Source organism: Cherax quadricarinatus, chromosome 5 (assembly GCF_038502225.1).
Source record: "Cherax quadricarinatus isolate ZL_2023a chromosome 5, ASM3850222v1, whole genome shotgun sequence".
NCBI classification, from domain to species: Eukaryota; Metazoa; Arthropoda; class Malacostraca; order Decapoda; family Parastacidae; genus Cherax; species Cherax quadricarinatus.
This window is the reverse complement of record NC_091296.1, coordinates 3491345-3509935: the sequence shown is the minus strand read 5'-3', so window position 1 is coordinate 3509935 and position 18591 is coordinate 3491345. Positions and strand designations below refer to the sequence as shown.

The window sequence follows — 18591 nt, the reverse complement described above, 5'->3', positions numbered from 1 at the left end:
TACGACAGTTCAGAAGTCCTTCCAAACTGCCAATATCCTAAACCCCTCCTTTAAAGTGCAGGCATTGTACTTCTCATTTCCAGGACTCAAGTCCAGCTAACCAGTTTCCCTGAATTCCTTCACAAATATTACCCTGCTCACACTCCAACAGCTAGTCAGGTCACAAAAACCATTCGTCTCCATTTACTCCTATCTAACACGCTCATGCACGCTTGCTGGAAGTCCAAGCCCCTCGCCCACAAAACCTCCTTTACCCCCTCCCTCCAACCTTTTCGAGAATGATTCCTACCCTGCATTCCTTTCCCTACAGATTTATACGGTCTCCAAGTTATTCTACTTTGTTCCATTCTCTCTAAATGACCAAACCACCTCAACAGCCCCTCTTGAGCCCTCTGACTAATACTTTTAGTAACTCCACGTCTCCTAATTTCTACATTATGAATTTTCTGCATAATATTTACACCACACATTGCCCTTAGACAGGACATCTCCACTGCCTCCAGCCGCCTCCTCGCTGCAGCATTTGCAACCCAAGCTTCACACCCATGTAAGAGTGTTGGTGCCACTTTACTCTCGTACATTCCCTTCTTTGCCTCTATGGGTAACATTTTTTTTGTCTCCACAGATACCTCAATGCACCACTCATCTTTTTTCCTTCATCAATTCTTTGGTTACCCTCATCCTTCATAAACCCATCCGTTGACAAGTCGGCTCACAAATATCTGAAAACATTCACTTCTTCCATACTCCCTATTTCTAATCACCAATTTGAGTTTGTCACCTTTTAATATTTGGCATGGAATGGTGTGTTATAGTTATTTTTGAGCTCCTTTGTTGAATCCACTTTCATTTATTTGTTATTTAATTCATTTCTAAGATCCGTGTGACTTGTTTAGTAGTTTAATTTCCAACACTGCCCTCTTGTTACATATCTAGTAAGAAACCTGAAACCTGTCATTGCTTACTGTGCCTCACAGTGTTTTTCATGTTTGAATCTGTCCCCTCTTTTTATCATTCCTTAAGTGATGGAAGACCTAGCTCTCTCTCTCTTTCCAGTTAAATACAGTAAGTTGTTTTCCCTCAGTTGAGGCACCTGTCTTGATGAATCCCTTTACACTTTTTTGTGGAGTTTCACTGTGCTCACTTATTTGTGGTTGCAGGGGTCAAGTCACAGCTCCTGTTATTTACTAAGTGAGGGTTTCACACAGAGATTCCACATGGGTTGCAGTTCTAGTTGAAAGTTGTTGTCATTTTCTCAGCAAACACAGCATATCATTTTATTTCTGACAAAAAAATATAGCCTCTCCTCACTTAGCGACGTACTTGTTTATCGATGACTTAGACTTACGATGGGCTCTCTGACCAGTATGCATACCTAAACAATGTACATATATTAGAGCTGATTTCCTCTATTCTTACAATATACGGTACACTACTGTATAAACATTTAAAAATATACCAGAAATATTATAAATGGTGCAAAGATGACATTAAGCAATATCAATGATGGTTGACACAAACCCACTACCATTATAGTATGCTCCTCACTTAGAGATGAATTCATTTACCGACGTGGTTTTAGGAACGGAACTCCGGCGTTAAGTGAGGAGTGGCTGTATCTTATTCTTTCATTGTCAGCATTTGTATACATCAATCTTTTTGATTCTCCCTTTTCTTTAGTTTTTCTTCCACTTTGTGGTAGATCATTTGCTGTCAGAGACATTACATATTTAATTTTCTCTGTGCTGGAAGTGAAAATCAAGACCATCAGCCTTGCTGATCTGTTGTTTTTTCTTCTCTTCATGGAAGCAACTTGCTCCTTCATGTCTCTGAGCATTTGTGGTCTCTTTTTATCTCTATAGTATATAATTATTATATTCATGAGGATGCACTTAACTGGTAGGGGTCATACACTGCCTGGGGAATAGGATGTAATCATCTTTGATCCAAGAAAGATGTTGGTAGCTCCAGTGCCAGATCAACCAGGCTGTGATGGATATGTGGGCAGCAGGACACCAGTAGATGAGCCTGGCCCATGACCGAGCTCCGGGAGTAGAAAAACTCTCGGAACTCGTCATAGGTATATCAAAGGGCCCTTTCCTGGCATCAAGGCATTCACCTTGCAAGAGCTTTGGTTGAAATTCCCACTATCACTAGTTAAGGTTTAACTTTGCATCCTCTGCAATTTTCTCAATGATATTTATTGTTGCTGTGGATTCCTGTCATGTTCATGTTTGGGTCTTCTATTTATAGATTTGTTTGAATACACTGTATGTAAGTTATGTATGTCTTTTTATTGTTTTTAACATGTTGACCATCTCCCACTGAGGTAGGGGGACCTGAAAAAGAAACACTTTCACTGTCATTCACACTATCACTATCTTGCCAGAGGCTCACAGATGCATCAGTATTATTATTGCATATTATTCTTTCAGGTGAATATTGGACCGTACAAAGAGACCCGAATTAGAGCTTATGGTCCTGGGCTGAAGGGTGGTGTAGTGGGGTACCCTGCACTCTTCACTGTGGAGACTAATGGAGAAGCAGGTGGTCTTGGTGAGTGACTTTTTTGAACAAAATAATAAGTTATAATAGAGACAAATTTAAGGATGAATGTACGTGGTAAAAGGATAATTGAATATCATAATAATTGTTGATATACATATCTCATTTATTCTTTTAGTAGTACTTATAATAGTAGTAGTTGTAGTGCTGTTAATAATAATAATATGTAGTAATAGTGGTATTATTATTATTATTAATTTTATTTATAAAGAAGCACTCAACATGTTGGGTTTATACAACACCTAGAAAATATAGGTAATCAGTTTTGATTTGAGGAAGGAGAGGGTTTCTCGTAATTTAGATCAAAAGCTCTTCATTGGCATCAAGGCTCCTCTTTGAAGTACAGTAAAGTAACATGGGCGGGCCTCACTTTACAGCGCTTCACTTTACACCATTTCGCTAATACGATTGTTGTCAATTATAACCATTCTTCATTTATTCAGACTTCCTACAGTAAATATATTCACCGCTCACTATAAGCTAAGGATGAAAATATTTTAAGGTAAGTAATGTGTGTACTGTGTGTGCATTTTTTAGGCCTAGCTCTGTTGCTCACTTAATATATCATAGTGTAAAAATGTTATCAGGCTTTTATATGTATTTGAAAGTGGGAAAAGGTTATGATTCATTTTACAGTAGTAATCCAGAACCTAACTTACTGTATTAGTGGAGCCCTCCTCTGTGAAAATGTATAGTGATTGAGACACCACAGTGTACCTGACAGTAACTCAATATTTTTTTTCTTGTGATGAATGGTTTGAAAAGCCGACAAGTTGAAGATTGAGACACTTATGCAGCATCAATCTACAAGATTGATGGACTGAACACATCGACTCCAGGCTGAGGGACTGATTACCTCATACTCCTCCTCTCCTTACGCCTTCCTCTTTGTATTGGACTGATGAAGCCACTGTGTGGCGAAACGTTTCCTGAATAAAGATTCCCATATGCTGCATAAGTGTCTCAATCTTCAATTTTTTTTTCTTTTTGGCCACACTACAAATCTTCCACTGAGATAGGCTGACCGAAAAAAAAGAAACTCATTCGCAGTTCAGATGATCCTCAGAACTGCAACATCCTCACCTCTGCTGTAGAGTGTAGTCACTGTTCTACCGACGTCCAGGACTCAAGTCTGGATAACTGGTTTCCCTGAATCCTTTCATAGATGAAAATAAATGGTATAAAATACCAACACAATGGAAACATAAACACATATGCAGTTTAATGTGATCCTTTATTGACAATGTTTCGCCCACACAGTGGGCTTTTTCAAGTCACAAACAGATCTACCTGACCTCAACATTCTGAACCTGACTATAAATACTCGCATACCTTCCGCCCCAGGTAGATCTGTTTGTGACTTGAAAAAGCCCACTGTGTGGGTGAAACATTGTCAATAAAGGATCACATTAAACTGCATATGTGTTTATGTTTCCTTTCATAGATGTTACCTTGTTCACATTCCATCAGCATTTCAAGCTATAAAAACTACTTGTCTCCATTCCAATCTAGCTCGCTCACAGAAGCTTCTTTGACATTCAAGCCTCTAGCACTTTCTTGGATGACCTCTACCCCTCTCCATATTCATACACCTTTTTAGTCATGCTGTAGTGGTCCTGCCTCTCTAAAAACTCAAACCACCTCAACAGCCCATCCTCATCCCTCTTAGTTATACTTTCAGTAACCCCCAAACTACTTACAAATTTCTGCACGCTGAATTCTCTGCATAAATTTCACACTGCAATGTTTAAAATACATACCTCACATCTGTATAAAGAATACATTCACTTCCTCCTTCCAGTCTGATATCCAGTCTTTTATTTCCTAGATATTTTGTTACTTTTATCACTTTACTCTTCTATATTCATGTTTAGTTTTTTATATATAGTTTTACATATATGTACTGTGTACATTGTACTATATTATTTGAAAGTTAAGACACATGTGCAACATCTGGATATCTTTATTGTAGATGTTTCGCCATCCAGTGGCTTTATCAATACAGATTCTAGGACATAATAGGAAGACAGTAGAACTACATACAAAAGATGAGGTAATCAGTCCCTCAGCCTTGGAGTTAGTGTTCACAGCATCATGGTGGAGGAGATGTTGCACATGTGTCTTAACTTTCATATTGTCGGTATTTTATACCTTTCTTGCACAACTATATTATTTATACAACAGCAAGTCTAAATAACAACATAGAATCATATTTCTGCACAAAATGTGAATATAGATTTATTTTTTGTTTCCAGGTTTCAGTATTGAAGGTCCATCGCAGGCAAAGATTGAATGCAATGACAATGGTGATGGATCTGCTGATGTACGTTACTACCCAACAGCTCCCGGGGAGTATGCACTGCACATTCTCTGTAGCAATGAGGACATCCCAGGCTCTCCATATATTGCACAAATTCTTCCCCAAACTGATTACAACCCTGAATTGGTATGAGATTTTGGTGGTTGATCTTGTGATTTAAATTATATATATATATATATATATATATATATATATATATATATATATATATATATATATATATATATATATATATATATATATATATATATATATATATATATATATATATATATATATATATATATATATCCTAGGTAGTAGGTTGGTAGACAGCAACCGCCCAGGGAGGTACTACCGTCCTGCCAAGTGAGTGTAAAACGAAAGCCTGTAATTGTTTTACATGATGGTAGGATTGCTGGTGTCCTTTTTTCTGTCTCATGAACATGCAAGTTTTCAGGTACGTCTTGCTACTTCTACTTACACTTAGGTCCCACTACACATACATGTACAAGCACATATATACACACCCCTCTGGGTTTTCTTCTATTTTCTTTCTAGTTCTTATTCTTGTTTATTTCCTCTTATCTCCATGGGGAAGTGGAACAGAATTCTTCCTCCGTAAGCCATGCGTGTTGTAAGAGGCAACTAAAATGCCGGGAGCAAGGGGCTAGTAACCTCTTCTCCTGTATATATTACTAAATGTAAAAGGAGAAACTTTCGTTTTTCCTTTTGGGCCACCCCGCCTCGGTGGGATACGGCCGGTGTGTTGAAAGAAAGAATATATATATATATATATATATATATATATATATATATATATATATATATATATATATATATATATATATATATAATTAATAAGCAAGTGACGGATAACTAGCGTATAAGTTTTTGGCAAAATATATTCTGAAGTTTGGTTGATAAGGAAGATACCCAGCATAATGCAGGCAACAAATCATATTTATCTATACTGGAATTTCAAACTTACATTGCACATAAATTTATGGCCAAAATATGTTATTAATCTATAAAATCAAATGGGATACCTTACTTGACTAGTACAAAGTTTGTGGCATTATGATTGAACTTGTAGAAAAATATAGAAAACAACATAAGTGTTAGGGGCCCAAGACTGTACAACTGCCTCCCAGAATATGTAAGGGGGGATTACCAGTAGACTTTTGGCTGTCTTCAAGAAGGTGCTGGACAGGCACCTAAAGTCAGTAACTGATCAGCCGGGCTGTGGTTCATACGTCAGTTTATGTGCGGCCAGCATTAACAGCCTGATTGATTAGGCCCTGATTCACCATGAGGCCTGGTCACAGACCGTGTCGAGGGAGCATTGAACCCCAAAACTCTCTCCAGGTATTGGAATATTGATCCCAGAGGGTTAGTAGCTAAACAGTGTAGAATGTAAATTAAATAATCACAGAGTACTATTATTTCTGAGATTGAAAAGCTTGCTTCAAGACAAAGTACAATAGACTCTCATAATTTGCTCAGGTTAGGTTTCTGGAAATCACTGCCACTTACGAAACCGCAGCTTATGGTGTAAGTAATGTATGGGAAAAATAGGATTGCATTCTTGACACCAAAACAGCCAAACATTTTTATTTTCTTAATTCAAAAATAATAGTTTTTCTTGTTGATGTATCACTGTACAATATCTCTGTAAACATGTGGCTAACAGTGCTTCTTCTTCTTCTTCTTCTTCTTAATAATAATAATAATAATAATAATATTAATAATAATGTTGAAGGATAAGCTATGGCAGGAAAAGAGGGACTACAAATGTATAAATTCAAGGATTATGTGGAGTAAAATAAAGATTGGATGTGAAAAGTGGGTTATAGTAAGCGTGTATGCACCTGGAGAAGAGAGAAGTGTAGAGGAGAGAGAGAGATTCTGGGAAATGTTGAGTGAATGCTTGGGGAGTTTTGAATCAAGTGTGAGAGTAATGGTGGTTGGGGATTTCAATGCTAAAGTGGGTAAAAATGTTATGGAGGGAGTAGTAGGTAAATTTGGGGTGCCAGGGGTAAATGTAAATGGGGAGCCTTTAATTGAGCTATGTGTAGAAAGAAATTTGGTAATAAGTAATGCATATTTTATGAAAAAGAGGATAAATAAATATACAAGGTATGATGTAGCACGTAATGAAAGTAGTTTGTTAGATTATGTATTGGTGGATAAAAGGTTGATGGGTAGGCTCCAGGATGTACGTGTTTGTAGAGGGGCAACTGATATATCGGATCATTATTTAGTTGTAGCTACAGTTAGAGTAAGAGGTAGAAGGGAAAAGAGGAAGGTGGCAACAACAAGTAAGAGGGAGGTGAAAGTGTATAAACTAAGGGAGGAGGAAGTTCGGGCGAGATATAAGCGAGTATTGGCAGAAAGGTGGGCTAGTGCAAAGATGAGTAGTGGGGGGGTTGAAGAGGGTTGGAATAGTTTTAAAAATGCAGTATTAGAATGTGGGGCAGAAGTTTGTGGTTATAGGAGGGTGGGGGCAGGAGGAAAGAGGAGTGATTGGTGGAATGATGAAGTAAAGGGTGTGATAAAAGAGAAAAAGGTAGCTTACGAGAGGTTTTTACAAAGCAGAAGTGTTATAAGAAGAGCAGAGTATATGGAGAGTAAAAGAAAGGTGAAGAGTGGTGAGAGAGTGCAAAAGGAGAGCAGATGAAAGAGTGGGAGAGGCACTGTCAAGAAATTTTAATGAAAATAAGAAAAAATTTTGGAGTGAGTTAAACAAGTTAAGAAAGCCTAGGGAAAGTATGGATTTGTCAGTTAAAAACAGAGTAGGGGAGTTAGTAGATGGGGAGAGGGAGGTATTAGGTAGATGGCGAGAATATTTTGAGGAAGTTTTAAATGTTGAGGAAGAAAGGGAGGCGGTAATTTCATGCACTGGCCAGGGAGGTATACCATCTTTTAGGAGTGAAGAAGAGCAGAATGTAAGTGTGGTGGAGGTACGTGAGGCATTACGTAGAATGAAAGGGGGTAAAGCAGCTGGAACTGATGGGATCATGACAGAAATGTTAAAAGCAGGGGGGGATATAGTGTTGGAGTGGTTGGTACTTTTGTTTAATAAATGTATGAAAGAGGGGAAGGTACCTAGGGATTGGCAGAGAGCATGTATAGTCCCTTTATATAAAGGGAAAGGGGACAAAAGAGATTGTAAAAATTATAGAGGAATAAGTTTACTGAGTATACCAGGAAAAGTATACGGTAGGGTTATAATTGAAAGAATTAGAGGTAAGACAGAATGTAGGATTGCGGATGAGCAGGGAGGCTTCAGAGTGGGTAGGGGATGTGTAGATCAAGTGTTTACATTGAAGCATATATGTGAACAGTATTTAGATAAAGGTAGGGAAGTTTTTATTGCATTTATGGATTTAGAAAAGGCATATGATAGGGAAGTACTACCGTCCTGCCAGATGACTGTGAAACAAAAACCTGTAACTGTTTTGCATGATGGTAGGATTGCTGGTTTCTTTTTCTGTCTCATAAACACGCTAAGATAACAGGGATATCTTGCTACTCCTACTTACACTTTGGTCACACTTCATAGACACGCACATGCATATATATATATATATACATACATCTAGGTTTTTCTCCTTTTTCTAAATAGCTCTTGTTCTTTTTATTTCTTCTATTGTCCATGGGGAAGTGGAAAAGAATCTTTCCTCCGTAAGCCATGCGTGTCGTATGAGGCGACTAAAATGCCGGGAGCAATGGGCTAGTAACCCCTTCTCCTGTATACAATTACTAAAAAAGAGAAGAAGAAAAACTTTATAAAACTGGGTTGCTTAAATGTGCGTGGATGTAGTGCGGATGACAAGAAACAGATGATTGCTGATGTTATGAATGAAAAGAAGTTGGATGTCCTGGCCCTAAGCGAAACAAAGCTGAAGGGGGTAGGAGAGTTTCAGTGGGGGGAAATAAATGGGATTAAATCTGGAGTATCTGAGAGAGTTAGAGCAAAGGAAGGGGTAGCAGTAATGTTAAATGATCAGTTATGGAAGGAGAAAAGAGAATATGAATGTGTAAATTCAAGAATTATGTGGATTAAAGTAAAGGTTGGATGCGAGAAGTGGGTCATAATAAGCGTGTATGCACCTGGAGAAGAGAGGAATGCAGAGGAGAGAGAGAGATTTTGGGAGATGTTAAGTGAATGTATAGGAGCCTTTGAACCAAGTGAGAGAGTAATTGTGGTAGGGGACTTGAATGCTAAAGTAGGAGAAACTTTTAGAGAGGGTGTGGTAGGTAAGTTTGGGGTGCCAGGTGTAAATGATAATGGGAGCCCTTTGATTGAACTTTGTATAGAAAGGGGTTTAGTTATAGGTAATACATATTTTAAGAAAAAGAGGATAAATAAGTATACACGATATGATGTAGGGCGAAATGACAGTAGTTTGTTGGATTATGTATTGGTAGATAAAAGACTGTTGAGTAGACTTCAGGATGTACATGTTTATAGAGGGGCCACAGATATATCAGATCACTTTCTAGTTGTAGCTACACTGAGAGTAAAAGGTAGATGGGATACAAGGAGAATAGAAGCATCAGGGAAGAGAGAGGTAAAGGTTTATAAACTAAAAGAGGAGGCAGTTAGGGTAAGATATAAACAGCTATTGGAGGATAGATGGGCTAATGAGAGCATAGGCAATGGGGTCGAAGAGGTATGGGGTAGGTTTAAAAATGTAGTGTTAGAGTGTTCAGCAGAAGTTTGTGGTTACAGGAAAGTGGGTGCAGGAGGGAAGAGGAGCGATTGGTGGAATGATGATGTAAAGAGAGTAGTAAGGGAGAAAAAGTTAGCATATGAGAAGTTTTTACAAAGTAGAAGTGATGCAAGGAGGGAAGAGTATATGGAGAAAAAGAGAGAAGTTAAGAGAGTGGTGAAGCAATGTAAAAAGAGAGCAAATGAGAGAGTGGGTGAGATGTTATCAACAAATTTTGTTGAAAATAAGAAAAAGTTTTGGAGTGAGATTAACAAGTTAAGAAAGCCTAGAGAACAAATGGATTTGTCAGTTAAAAATAGGAGAGGAGAGTTATTAAATGGAGAGTTAGAGGTATTGGGAAGATGGAAGGAATATTTTGAGGAATTGTTAAATGTTGATGAAGATAGGGAAGCTGTGATTTCGTGTATAGGGCAAGGAGGAATAACATCTTGTAGGAGTGAGGAAGAGTCAGTTGTGAGTGTGGGGGAAGTTCGTGAGGCAGTAGGTAAAATGAAAGGGGGTAAGGCAGCCGGGATTGATGGGATAAAGATAGAAATGTTAAAAGCAGGTGGGGATATAGTTTTGGAGTGGTTGGTGCAATTATTTAATAAATGTATGGAAGAGGGTAAGGTACCTAGGGATTGGCAGAGAGCATGCATAGTTCCTTTGTATAAAGGCAAAGGGGATAAAAGAGAGTGCAAAAATTATAGGGGGATAAGTCTGTTGAGTGTACCTGGTAAAGTGTATGGTAGAGTTATAATTGAAAGAATTAAGAGTAAGACGGAGAATAGGATAGCAGATGAACAAGGAGGCTTTAGGAAAGGTAGGGGGTGTGTGGACCAGGTGTTTACAGTGAAACATATAAGTGAACAGTATTTAGATAAGGCTAAAGAGGTCTTTGTGGCATTTATGGATTTGGAAAAGGCGTATGACAGGGTGGATAGGGGGGCAATGTGGCAGATGTTGCAAGTGTATGGTGTAGGAGGTAGGTTACTGAAAGCAGTGAAGAGTTTTTACGAGGATAGTGAGGCTCAAGTTAGAGTATGTAGGAAAGAGGGGAATTTTTTCCCAGTAAAAGTAGGCCTTAGACAAGGATGTGTGATGTCACCGTGGTTGTTTAATATATTTATAGATGGGGTTGTAAGAGAAGTAAATGCGAGGGTCTTGGCAAGAGGCGTGGAGTTAAAAGATAAAGAATCACACACAAAGTGGGAGTTGTCACAGCTGCTCTTTGCTGATGACACTGTGCTCTTGGGAGATTCTGAAGAGAAGTTGCAGAGATTGGTGGATGAATTTGGTAGGGTGTGCAAAAGAAGAAAATTAAAGGTGAATACAGGAAAGAGTAAGGTTATGAGGATAACAAAAAGATTAGGTGATGAAAGATTGAATATCAGATTGGAGGGAGAGAGTATGGAGGAGGTGAACGTATTCAGATATTTGGGAGTGGACGTGTCAGCGGATGGGTCTATGAAAGATGAGGTGAATCATAGAATTGATGAGGGAAAAAGAGTGAGTGGTGCACTTAGGAGTCTGTGGAGACAAAGAACTTTGTCCTTGGAGGCAAAGAGGGGAATGTATGAGAGTATAGTTTTACCAACGCTCTTATATGGGTGTGAAGCGTGGGTGATGAATGTTGCAGCGAGGAGAAGGCTGGAGGCAGTGGAGATGTCATGTCTGAGGGCAATGTGTGGTGTGAATATAATGCAGAGAATTCGTAGTTTGGAAGTTAGGAGGAGGTGCGGGATTACCAAAACTGTTGTCCAGAGGGCTGAGGAAGGGTTGTTGAGGTGGTTCGGACATGTAGAGAGAATGGAGCGAAACAGAATGACTTCAAGAGTGTATCAGTCTGTAGTGGAAGGAAGGCGGGGTAGGGGTCGGCCTAGGAAGGGTTGGAGGGAGGGGGTAAAGGAGGTTTTGTGTGCGAGGGGCTTGGACTTCCAGCAGGCATGCGTGAGCGTGTTTGATAGGAGTGAATGGAGACAAATGGTTTTTAATACTTGACGTGCTGTTGGAGTGTGAGCAAAGTAACATTTATGAAGGGATTCAGGGAAACCGGCAGGCCGGACTTGAGTCCTGGAGATGGGAAGTACAGTGCCTGCACTCTGAAGGAGGGGTGTTAATGTTGCAGTTTAAAAACTGTAGTGTAAAGCACCCTTCTGGCAAGACAGTGATGGAGTGAATGATGGTGAAAGTTTTTCTTTTTCGGGCCACCCTGCCTTGGTGGGAATCGGCCGGTGTGATAATAAAAAAAAAAAAAAAAAATATGATAGAGTGGATAGAGGAGCAATGTGGCAGATGTTGCAAGTATATGGAATAGGTGGTAAGTTACTAAATGCTGTAAAGAGCTTTTATGAGGATAGTGAGGCTCAGGTTAGGGTATGTAGAAGAGAGGGAGAATACTTCCCGGTAAAAGTAGGTCTTAGACAGGGATGTGTAATGTCACCATGGTTGTTTAATATATTTATAGATGGGGTTGTAAAAGAAGTAAATGCTAGGGTGTTCGGGAGAGGGGTGGGATTAAATTATGGGGAATCAAATTCAAAATGGGAAACTGACACAGTTACTTTTTGCTGATGATACTGTGCTTATGGGAGATTCTAAAGAAAAATTGCAAAGGTTAGTGGATGAGTTTGAGAATGTGTGTAAAGGTAGAAAGTTGAAAGTGAACATAGAAAAGAGTAAGGTGATGAGGGTATCAAATGATTTAGATAAAGAAAAATTGGATATCAAATTGGGGAGGAGGAGTATGGAAGAAGTGAATGTTTTCAGATATTTGGGAGTTGACGTGTCGGCGGATGGGTTTATGAAGGATGAGGTTAATCATAGAATTGATGAGGGAAAAAAGGTGAGTGGTGCGTTGAGGTATATGTGGAGTCAAAAAACGTTATCTATGGAGGCAAAGAAGGGAATGTATGAAAGTATAGTAGTACCAACACTCTTATATGGATGTGAAGCTTGGGTGGTAAATGCAGCAGCGAGGAGACGGTTGGAGGCAGTGGAGATGTCCTGTCTAAGGGCAATGTGTGGTGTAAATATTATGCAGAAAATTCGGAGTGTGGAAATTAGGAGAAGGTGTGGAGTTAATAAAAGCATTAGTCAGAGGGCAGAAGAGGGGTTGTTGAGGTGGTTTGGTCATTTAGAGAGAATGGATCAAAGTAGAATGACATGGAAAGCATATAAATCTATAGGGGAAGGAAGGAGGGGTAGGGGTCGTCCTCGAAAGGGTTGGAAAGAGGGGGTAAAGGAGGTTTTGTGGGCAAGGGGCTTAGACTTCCAGCAAGCGTGCATGAGCGTGTTAGATAGGAGTGAATGGAGACGAATGATACTTGAGACCTGACGATCTGTTGGAGTGTGAGCAGGGTAATATTTAGTGAAGGGATTCAGGGAAACCGGTTATTTTCATATAGTCGGACTTGAGTCCTGGAAATGGGAAGTACAATGACTGCACTTTAAAGGAGGGGTTTGGGATATTGGCAGTTTGGAGGGATATGTTGTGTATCTTTATACGTATATGCTTCTAAACTGTTGTATTCTGAGCACCTCTGCAAAAGCAGTGATAATGTGTGAGTGTGGTGAAAGTGTTGAATGATGATGAAAGTATTTTCTTTTTGGGGATTTTCTTTCTTTTTTGGGTCACCCTGCCTCGGTGGGAGACGGCCAACTTGTTGAAAAAAAAAAAAAAAATTAATAATAATTTTCATTTTAGCATGATGCAATATTTGTTTGTACAGAGATGGGTGACATTTAGTTGTGCACGCAGAAAGTCCATAGTTATGCAGAGCATTTTACAGGTTTTAGGGTCTCTGACATCTTGTGCTGTACCAAGCTGTGCCTCCTGATGTAAGGGAAAGAAATATAGGCCCAAAGCTGGGCAATGGAAGAAAAGGGAACAAGAATTCCCTCTGCAAATAAAGACAGCAAAAAAAAATTGCCAGTTAGGTCAGATGGACCCTCTTAGCTAAGCCCCACAAGAGTCAGACACTAACACCCTCACCTAAGTTCACAAACTGTCTTCACACCAAAACTAGGAAATATCACCACAGTGGAAAAATGGGCTTATGAATGGTGGCCCTCGTGTAATGTGCCCAGTGGACAGAATAATATGAGGAAGTGTCTCAGGATCCTTCTTATTTTTAGTAATTGTATCTATGCACCCCTGGCAAGACTGCAATAGTGTAAATGATGGTGAAAGTGTTTGTTTTTTCAGGTCACCCTGCCTTGGTGGGATATGGCCAGCATGTTAAAAAAATGGGGAAAATGGGGAAAATTTATTCCCAAGATATTGTTAAAAAATCAAGTGGACCTGGGTTTGGGTGAATGCATGAGAGCAAATTTATATGATGTGTAGTAAATTATTATTTACAGTAACTTATAGTTTCTTTAAAAGAAATTATTTTCAGTGTTTATATGTTATTTCAGGTCAAATGCAAAGGTCCTGGTTTAGAAAAGAATGGATTAGTACCTGGACGACCAGCAGAGTTCCAAGTGGATACGCGGAAGGCTGGTGATGCTCCGCTGGATGTAACAGTAATGGACGCCAACTATCAGCCGATCAAGCTGGAGGCCAAAGATAACAAGAATGGCACATATGATTTCTCTTATAGACCAACACGAGGAAACAAACACACAGTTCAGGTTAGAACTTATAATTTGAATATTATGTTAATTATTATTATTATTATTATTATTACGTGTATTATTATTATTATTCTGTGCTGCATTTATGGGAAACTGCCAGTGAATTAATAAAATAAAAAAAAGTCATAGAATCCCTGGGACATGGGAGAGGTGGAAGATTATCAGGTTTGATCTGAGGAAGCTGAGGATAGCTTCAGTTCCTTGGATTAGGAATCCTTCATCAGTATCAAGCCTCCCTTCAAGGATTAATTTATATGTTAAATTTTCTGTTTGAATACACATGGGCAGTTTGTTAGTACCAGAACATACAATTTATGGCTATTTAAAAAGTGGACCCCTCAAGGAAGGTTTCTTGATGTTGGTGAGGGGCTCTTGATTTAGGGAATTGGATCTGTGCTCCAGTTTCCTGAATTAAGCCTGAATGCCTTCTACATCCCCCCCCCCCAGGCGCTGTATAATCCTCTGGGTTTAGCGCTTCCCCCTTGATTATAATAATAATAATTTAAAAAGTGGAAGCTCCATTGCCTCTCATACAAAATACAGGAAGTCTTTATAGGTCATAAAACTTAGTGTTCTCAGGAATTAGGTTTTTACCTATTACTTTTAATATGCAGTTTTCAGTACTAGAAGGTGAAGATTGTACTTAGATATTTTGTTAGACTAAATAATTTTCTTCAATACAAAGTGTGGTTTGGGTGTGTAGAGAGGTTGGAGAGGGGTAGGCTGACAAAGAGGGTTTATTAATCTGGATTGGAAGATAGGAGGGGTAGGGGTTGTCCCAGGAACAGTTGGAGGAAGGGGGTAAAAGAAGCTTAGAGTTTTAGGGGCTTGAGCATCCATCAGGCTTGTGTGAGCATGTTAGATAGGAGGAATGGAAACAAGTGATTTTAAATGGATGTGTTGTTGGAATGTTAGCAAGGTAACCTTTATGAAAGGATTCAAGTAAACTGGTTTGCTAGACAGAGTGGTGGGAAGAGTAGTGTCTGCACTTTGAAGGAAGGGTGGGGATGTTATATTCAAAAGGTAATCTTGATTATGATGTCAGCACACTTCTGGAAAGATGGTGAGTGAATGAATGATGTTGAAAGTGTTTTCTTCTTTGGGTCACCCTGTCTTGGCAGGAGACAGCTGTCGAGTTAAGAAAAAATGTAGCCTAAATTGTTTTGCAAAGAATGATTATTTTTATATTTGGCTGTGCTGATTTGGCAGTAATTGTTTCTCACAAAGAGATATTATTCTTGCAGCAAAGAACTTTATGCCTTACTTTGTATTTAATGAGTACCTAATTAGGCATGCATGAGTGTGTTAGATAGGAGTAAGTGGAGACGAATGGTTTTTAGGACTTGAGGAGCTGTTGGAGTGTGAGCAGGGTAATATTTTGTGAAGGGATTCAGGGAAACTGGTTATCCAGATTTATAATAATAATAATACAGCCTCTCCTCACTTAACAACGGAGTTCCGTTCCTAAGACCACATCGGTAAATGAATCCGTCACTGAGTGAGGATCATAGTTTAATGGTGGTGGGTTTGTGTCAACCATCATTGATATTGTTTTAATGTTGCCTTTACACCATTTATAATATTTCTGGTTTATTTTTAAATGTTTATACAGTAGTGCACTGTACGTATATTGAAATAAAAAGAATAGAGGAAATCAGCCCTAATATACATTATTTAGGTATGCATACTGGTCAAAGAGCCCGTCATAAGTTTGAGGCATCAGTAAACGAGTACGTCACTAAGTGAGGAGAGGCTGTATTTTATTTTGACATGATACATGTTTGTACAAAAGAATATAATACACTGTAGTTGGGTGTACATGCCAAAAGTCCCTTTGTATGCAGAGCATTTCTGGCAAACTTAAAATTAACTTAAGTTTAATAAGGCAGTAACAGTGCTTATGGTCATTAAATGAGTTACAATGAATACAAGACAATTGAGTATTCTTTTAGGTAATTCAATATGACTTTAATAAGTCTTGTAGAGAAGGCTAAATAAAAATTAAAAAAAAAATATATAAATAATATAATATATGTAGAGAAGATGTACAGTTTTGATTATTAAACTTAGGCAGACACAATGGAGTGATTAACATTTGAGAAAATACAGATATTGAGAGTAAGTATATATTGATGAGAAAGTTTTACCTATTTTCATGATATTGAGCAAATGTATGTATAGTTTTTACTTATGTATTTATGATGGGGTGGTATAGGTTAAGGAGATAAGGTGTTTTTTAAATGTAGTTTTAAAAATGCTAGCTGAGACAGTGGTTCTGGAAATTTTATGGCAGGGAGTTCCAGATTTTGGGCACTTTTATGTACAATTAGTTTTTGGAAAGATTTAGCCTGACACGGGAAATGTCATAGAGGTTTTTGTGCCAAGTGTTGGGTCTATGAGTCCTATTGCAACTGTCAGGAAAGCATTTCAGATCAGAATTTATATTAGAATTGATTGTTCTGTAAATGTAGGTTGCACAATAGAATGAGTGAATATTTTGTATAGTGAGTAGGTTTAGGTCTTTGAAGAATGGGGGGGGGGGGGTTGTCTAGCAGTGGATTGTGTGATCATTCGTACTGCAGCTTATTGTTGTGTTATTATTGATTTTAGGTGGTTTTTCGTTGTGGAACCCCAGGCACAAATAGCATAGGTGAGGTATGGGTAGATCAGTGAATAGTATAGTGTAAGTAATATAGTGTAAGAGCCCTAGAGGTGGGAAGTACAATACCTGCACTGTAAAGGAGGAGTTTGGGATATTTCCTGTTTAGAGTGACATCTAAACTCTCATGTCTGCCTGCATCTGGCAAGGCAGTGATAGTGTGAATGATGTTGAACGTATTTCTTTTTTAAGTCACCCTACCTCGGTGAGAGATGGCCAGAAAGTAAAAAAAAAATGTGCATTAATAAATTTTTGGCATAAATTGTATTTATGCTTGAATTCTGGGCTTACAGTATGTGATTTATTTAACTATATTTTATGTATTTGTTTCACGAAGGTAAATTATGGTGGGGTTGCTACTGAAAACTCTCCATATCGTGTGTTCGTCACTGAACCTTCAGACCCAGGAGCGGTGAAGGTGTTTGGACCAGGAGTAGAACGTGGCGTGAAGTCCAACACCCCAACACACTTCAACATTGATTGTCGTGAAGCTGGACCAGGTAAATATAATGTGATGCACTACTTTAATTTATTTGGTGTTTATTTTGACTCGTTGTTTTCGAAGAGTTATAGAATATGTGCAGAATCATGGCCAGTAGGGAAATCAATTGATTTCTGTGTGCCACAAGAGGTGCCTAAAATGCCAGAAACTAGGGGCTAGTAGCTCCTTTTGTATAAATTACTAAATTTTAAAAGAAAACTTTCATTCTTTTTAGGTCAGCCTGCCTCAGTAGGAGATGACCAGTATGTTAAAAAAAAATTGATAATGACGTTGACTCATCTGTGACGTTTTGAGTGCACAGAATTTCTTTCATATGTTCCTCTTTTTCATCTTCAGTTGTTCTTGTATTCATTGCTGTCTTTTATTTTTTTATTTTATGTTTTCCTAGTTCCTTGAATGGATGAAATATAGATTTTGTTTTAATAGGTGAAGTACAGATTGCCCTGACTAATGCACATGGGCAAGACATTCCCATAGAAATCCAGGATAACCGTGATGGAACCTTCACTGTGGAATATTTAACATCGTCTCCCGGAGATCATCGAGTAACAGTGCTCTACGCCGGCTCAGAAATCCCTCAGTCACCAATTGTTGTTCCTGTACAGTCACATGTTGATGTCACTAAAGTCAAGGTGGATGGACTTGAACCTAGTAAGTACTGCATAACTTCTTAGTTTTTTAATGGATTCATTGCTGAATGACATATCTTCTACCATAAATTTACCTGATTTAAAGTTTTTGCTATTATACTTTCTTGGTTTATAATCTTGAGGCCTAATGTAGGAAGATTGAACTAGTGTTTTTGAGGTTCCAAATAAAAAAAAATGTTGTGTAATTTCCATAGGTATGTTTGTTTCCACTACTGTATGTTAATGTGTGCCTCAATATTGATTATTTGTGGTACCATTTATTAACAACAATTATTGTAACATTATGACCATATATTCATAAGCAAAAAAATATGAAACAATAATACATCAATCCCATGATAAAATAATTTTTAAAATGAAGTACTGTATACATGTATTTTCTAAGTGAGTACATCAAGTATATTGTAGCATAGAATTATTGTAGTGTATGAGAAGTAGAATTCAGGGGTGCCTATGTCATTTGGAAAATGTTTGGACTGACAAATATATATACGTAGTATTAAAATATTTTCAGGAGGAACTTGAATATTCAGAGTGGAGATGTGTGTAGTTTTTATGTT

General features: G+C 38.3%; 1 protein-coding gene across 9 annotated transcripts in view; it reads left to right on the top strand.

Moving 5' to 3' along the window:
- Positions 1–18591, top strand: part of cher (filamin protein cher) — a 482745-nt gene that overhangs the window by 237483 nt on the left and 226671 nt on the right. For all 9 annotated transcript variants that reach the window (XM_053771249.2, XM_053771248.2, XM_053771247.2 and 6 more), the window contains exons 11-15: positions 2436–2556; positions 4821–5011; positions 14002–14217; positions 17217–17379; positions 17808–18032. In XM_053771249.2, coding sequence (XP_053627224.2) covers positions 2436–2556; positions 4821–5011; positions 14002–14217; positions 17217–17379; positions 17808–18032 — 916 coding nt within the window. The remainder of the gene's footprint in view (positions 1–2435; positions 2557–4820; positions 5012–14001; positions 14218–17216; positions 17380–17807; positions 18033–18591) is intronic.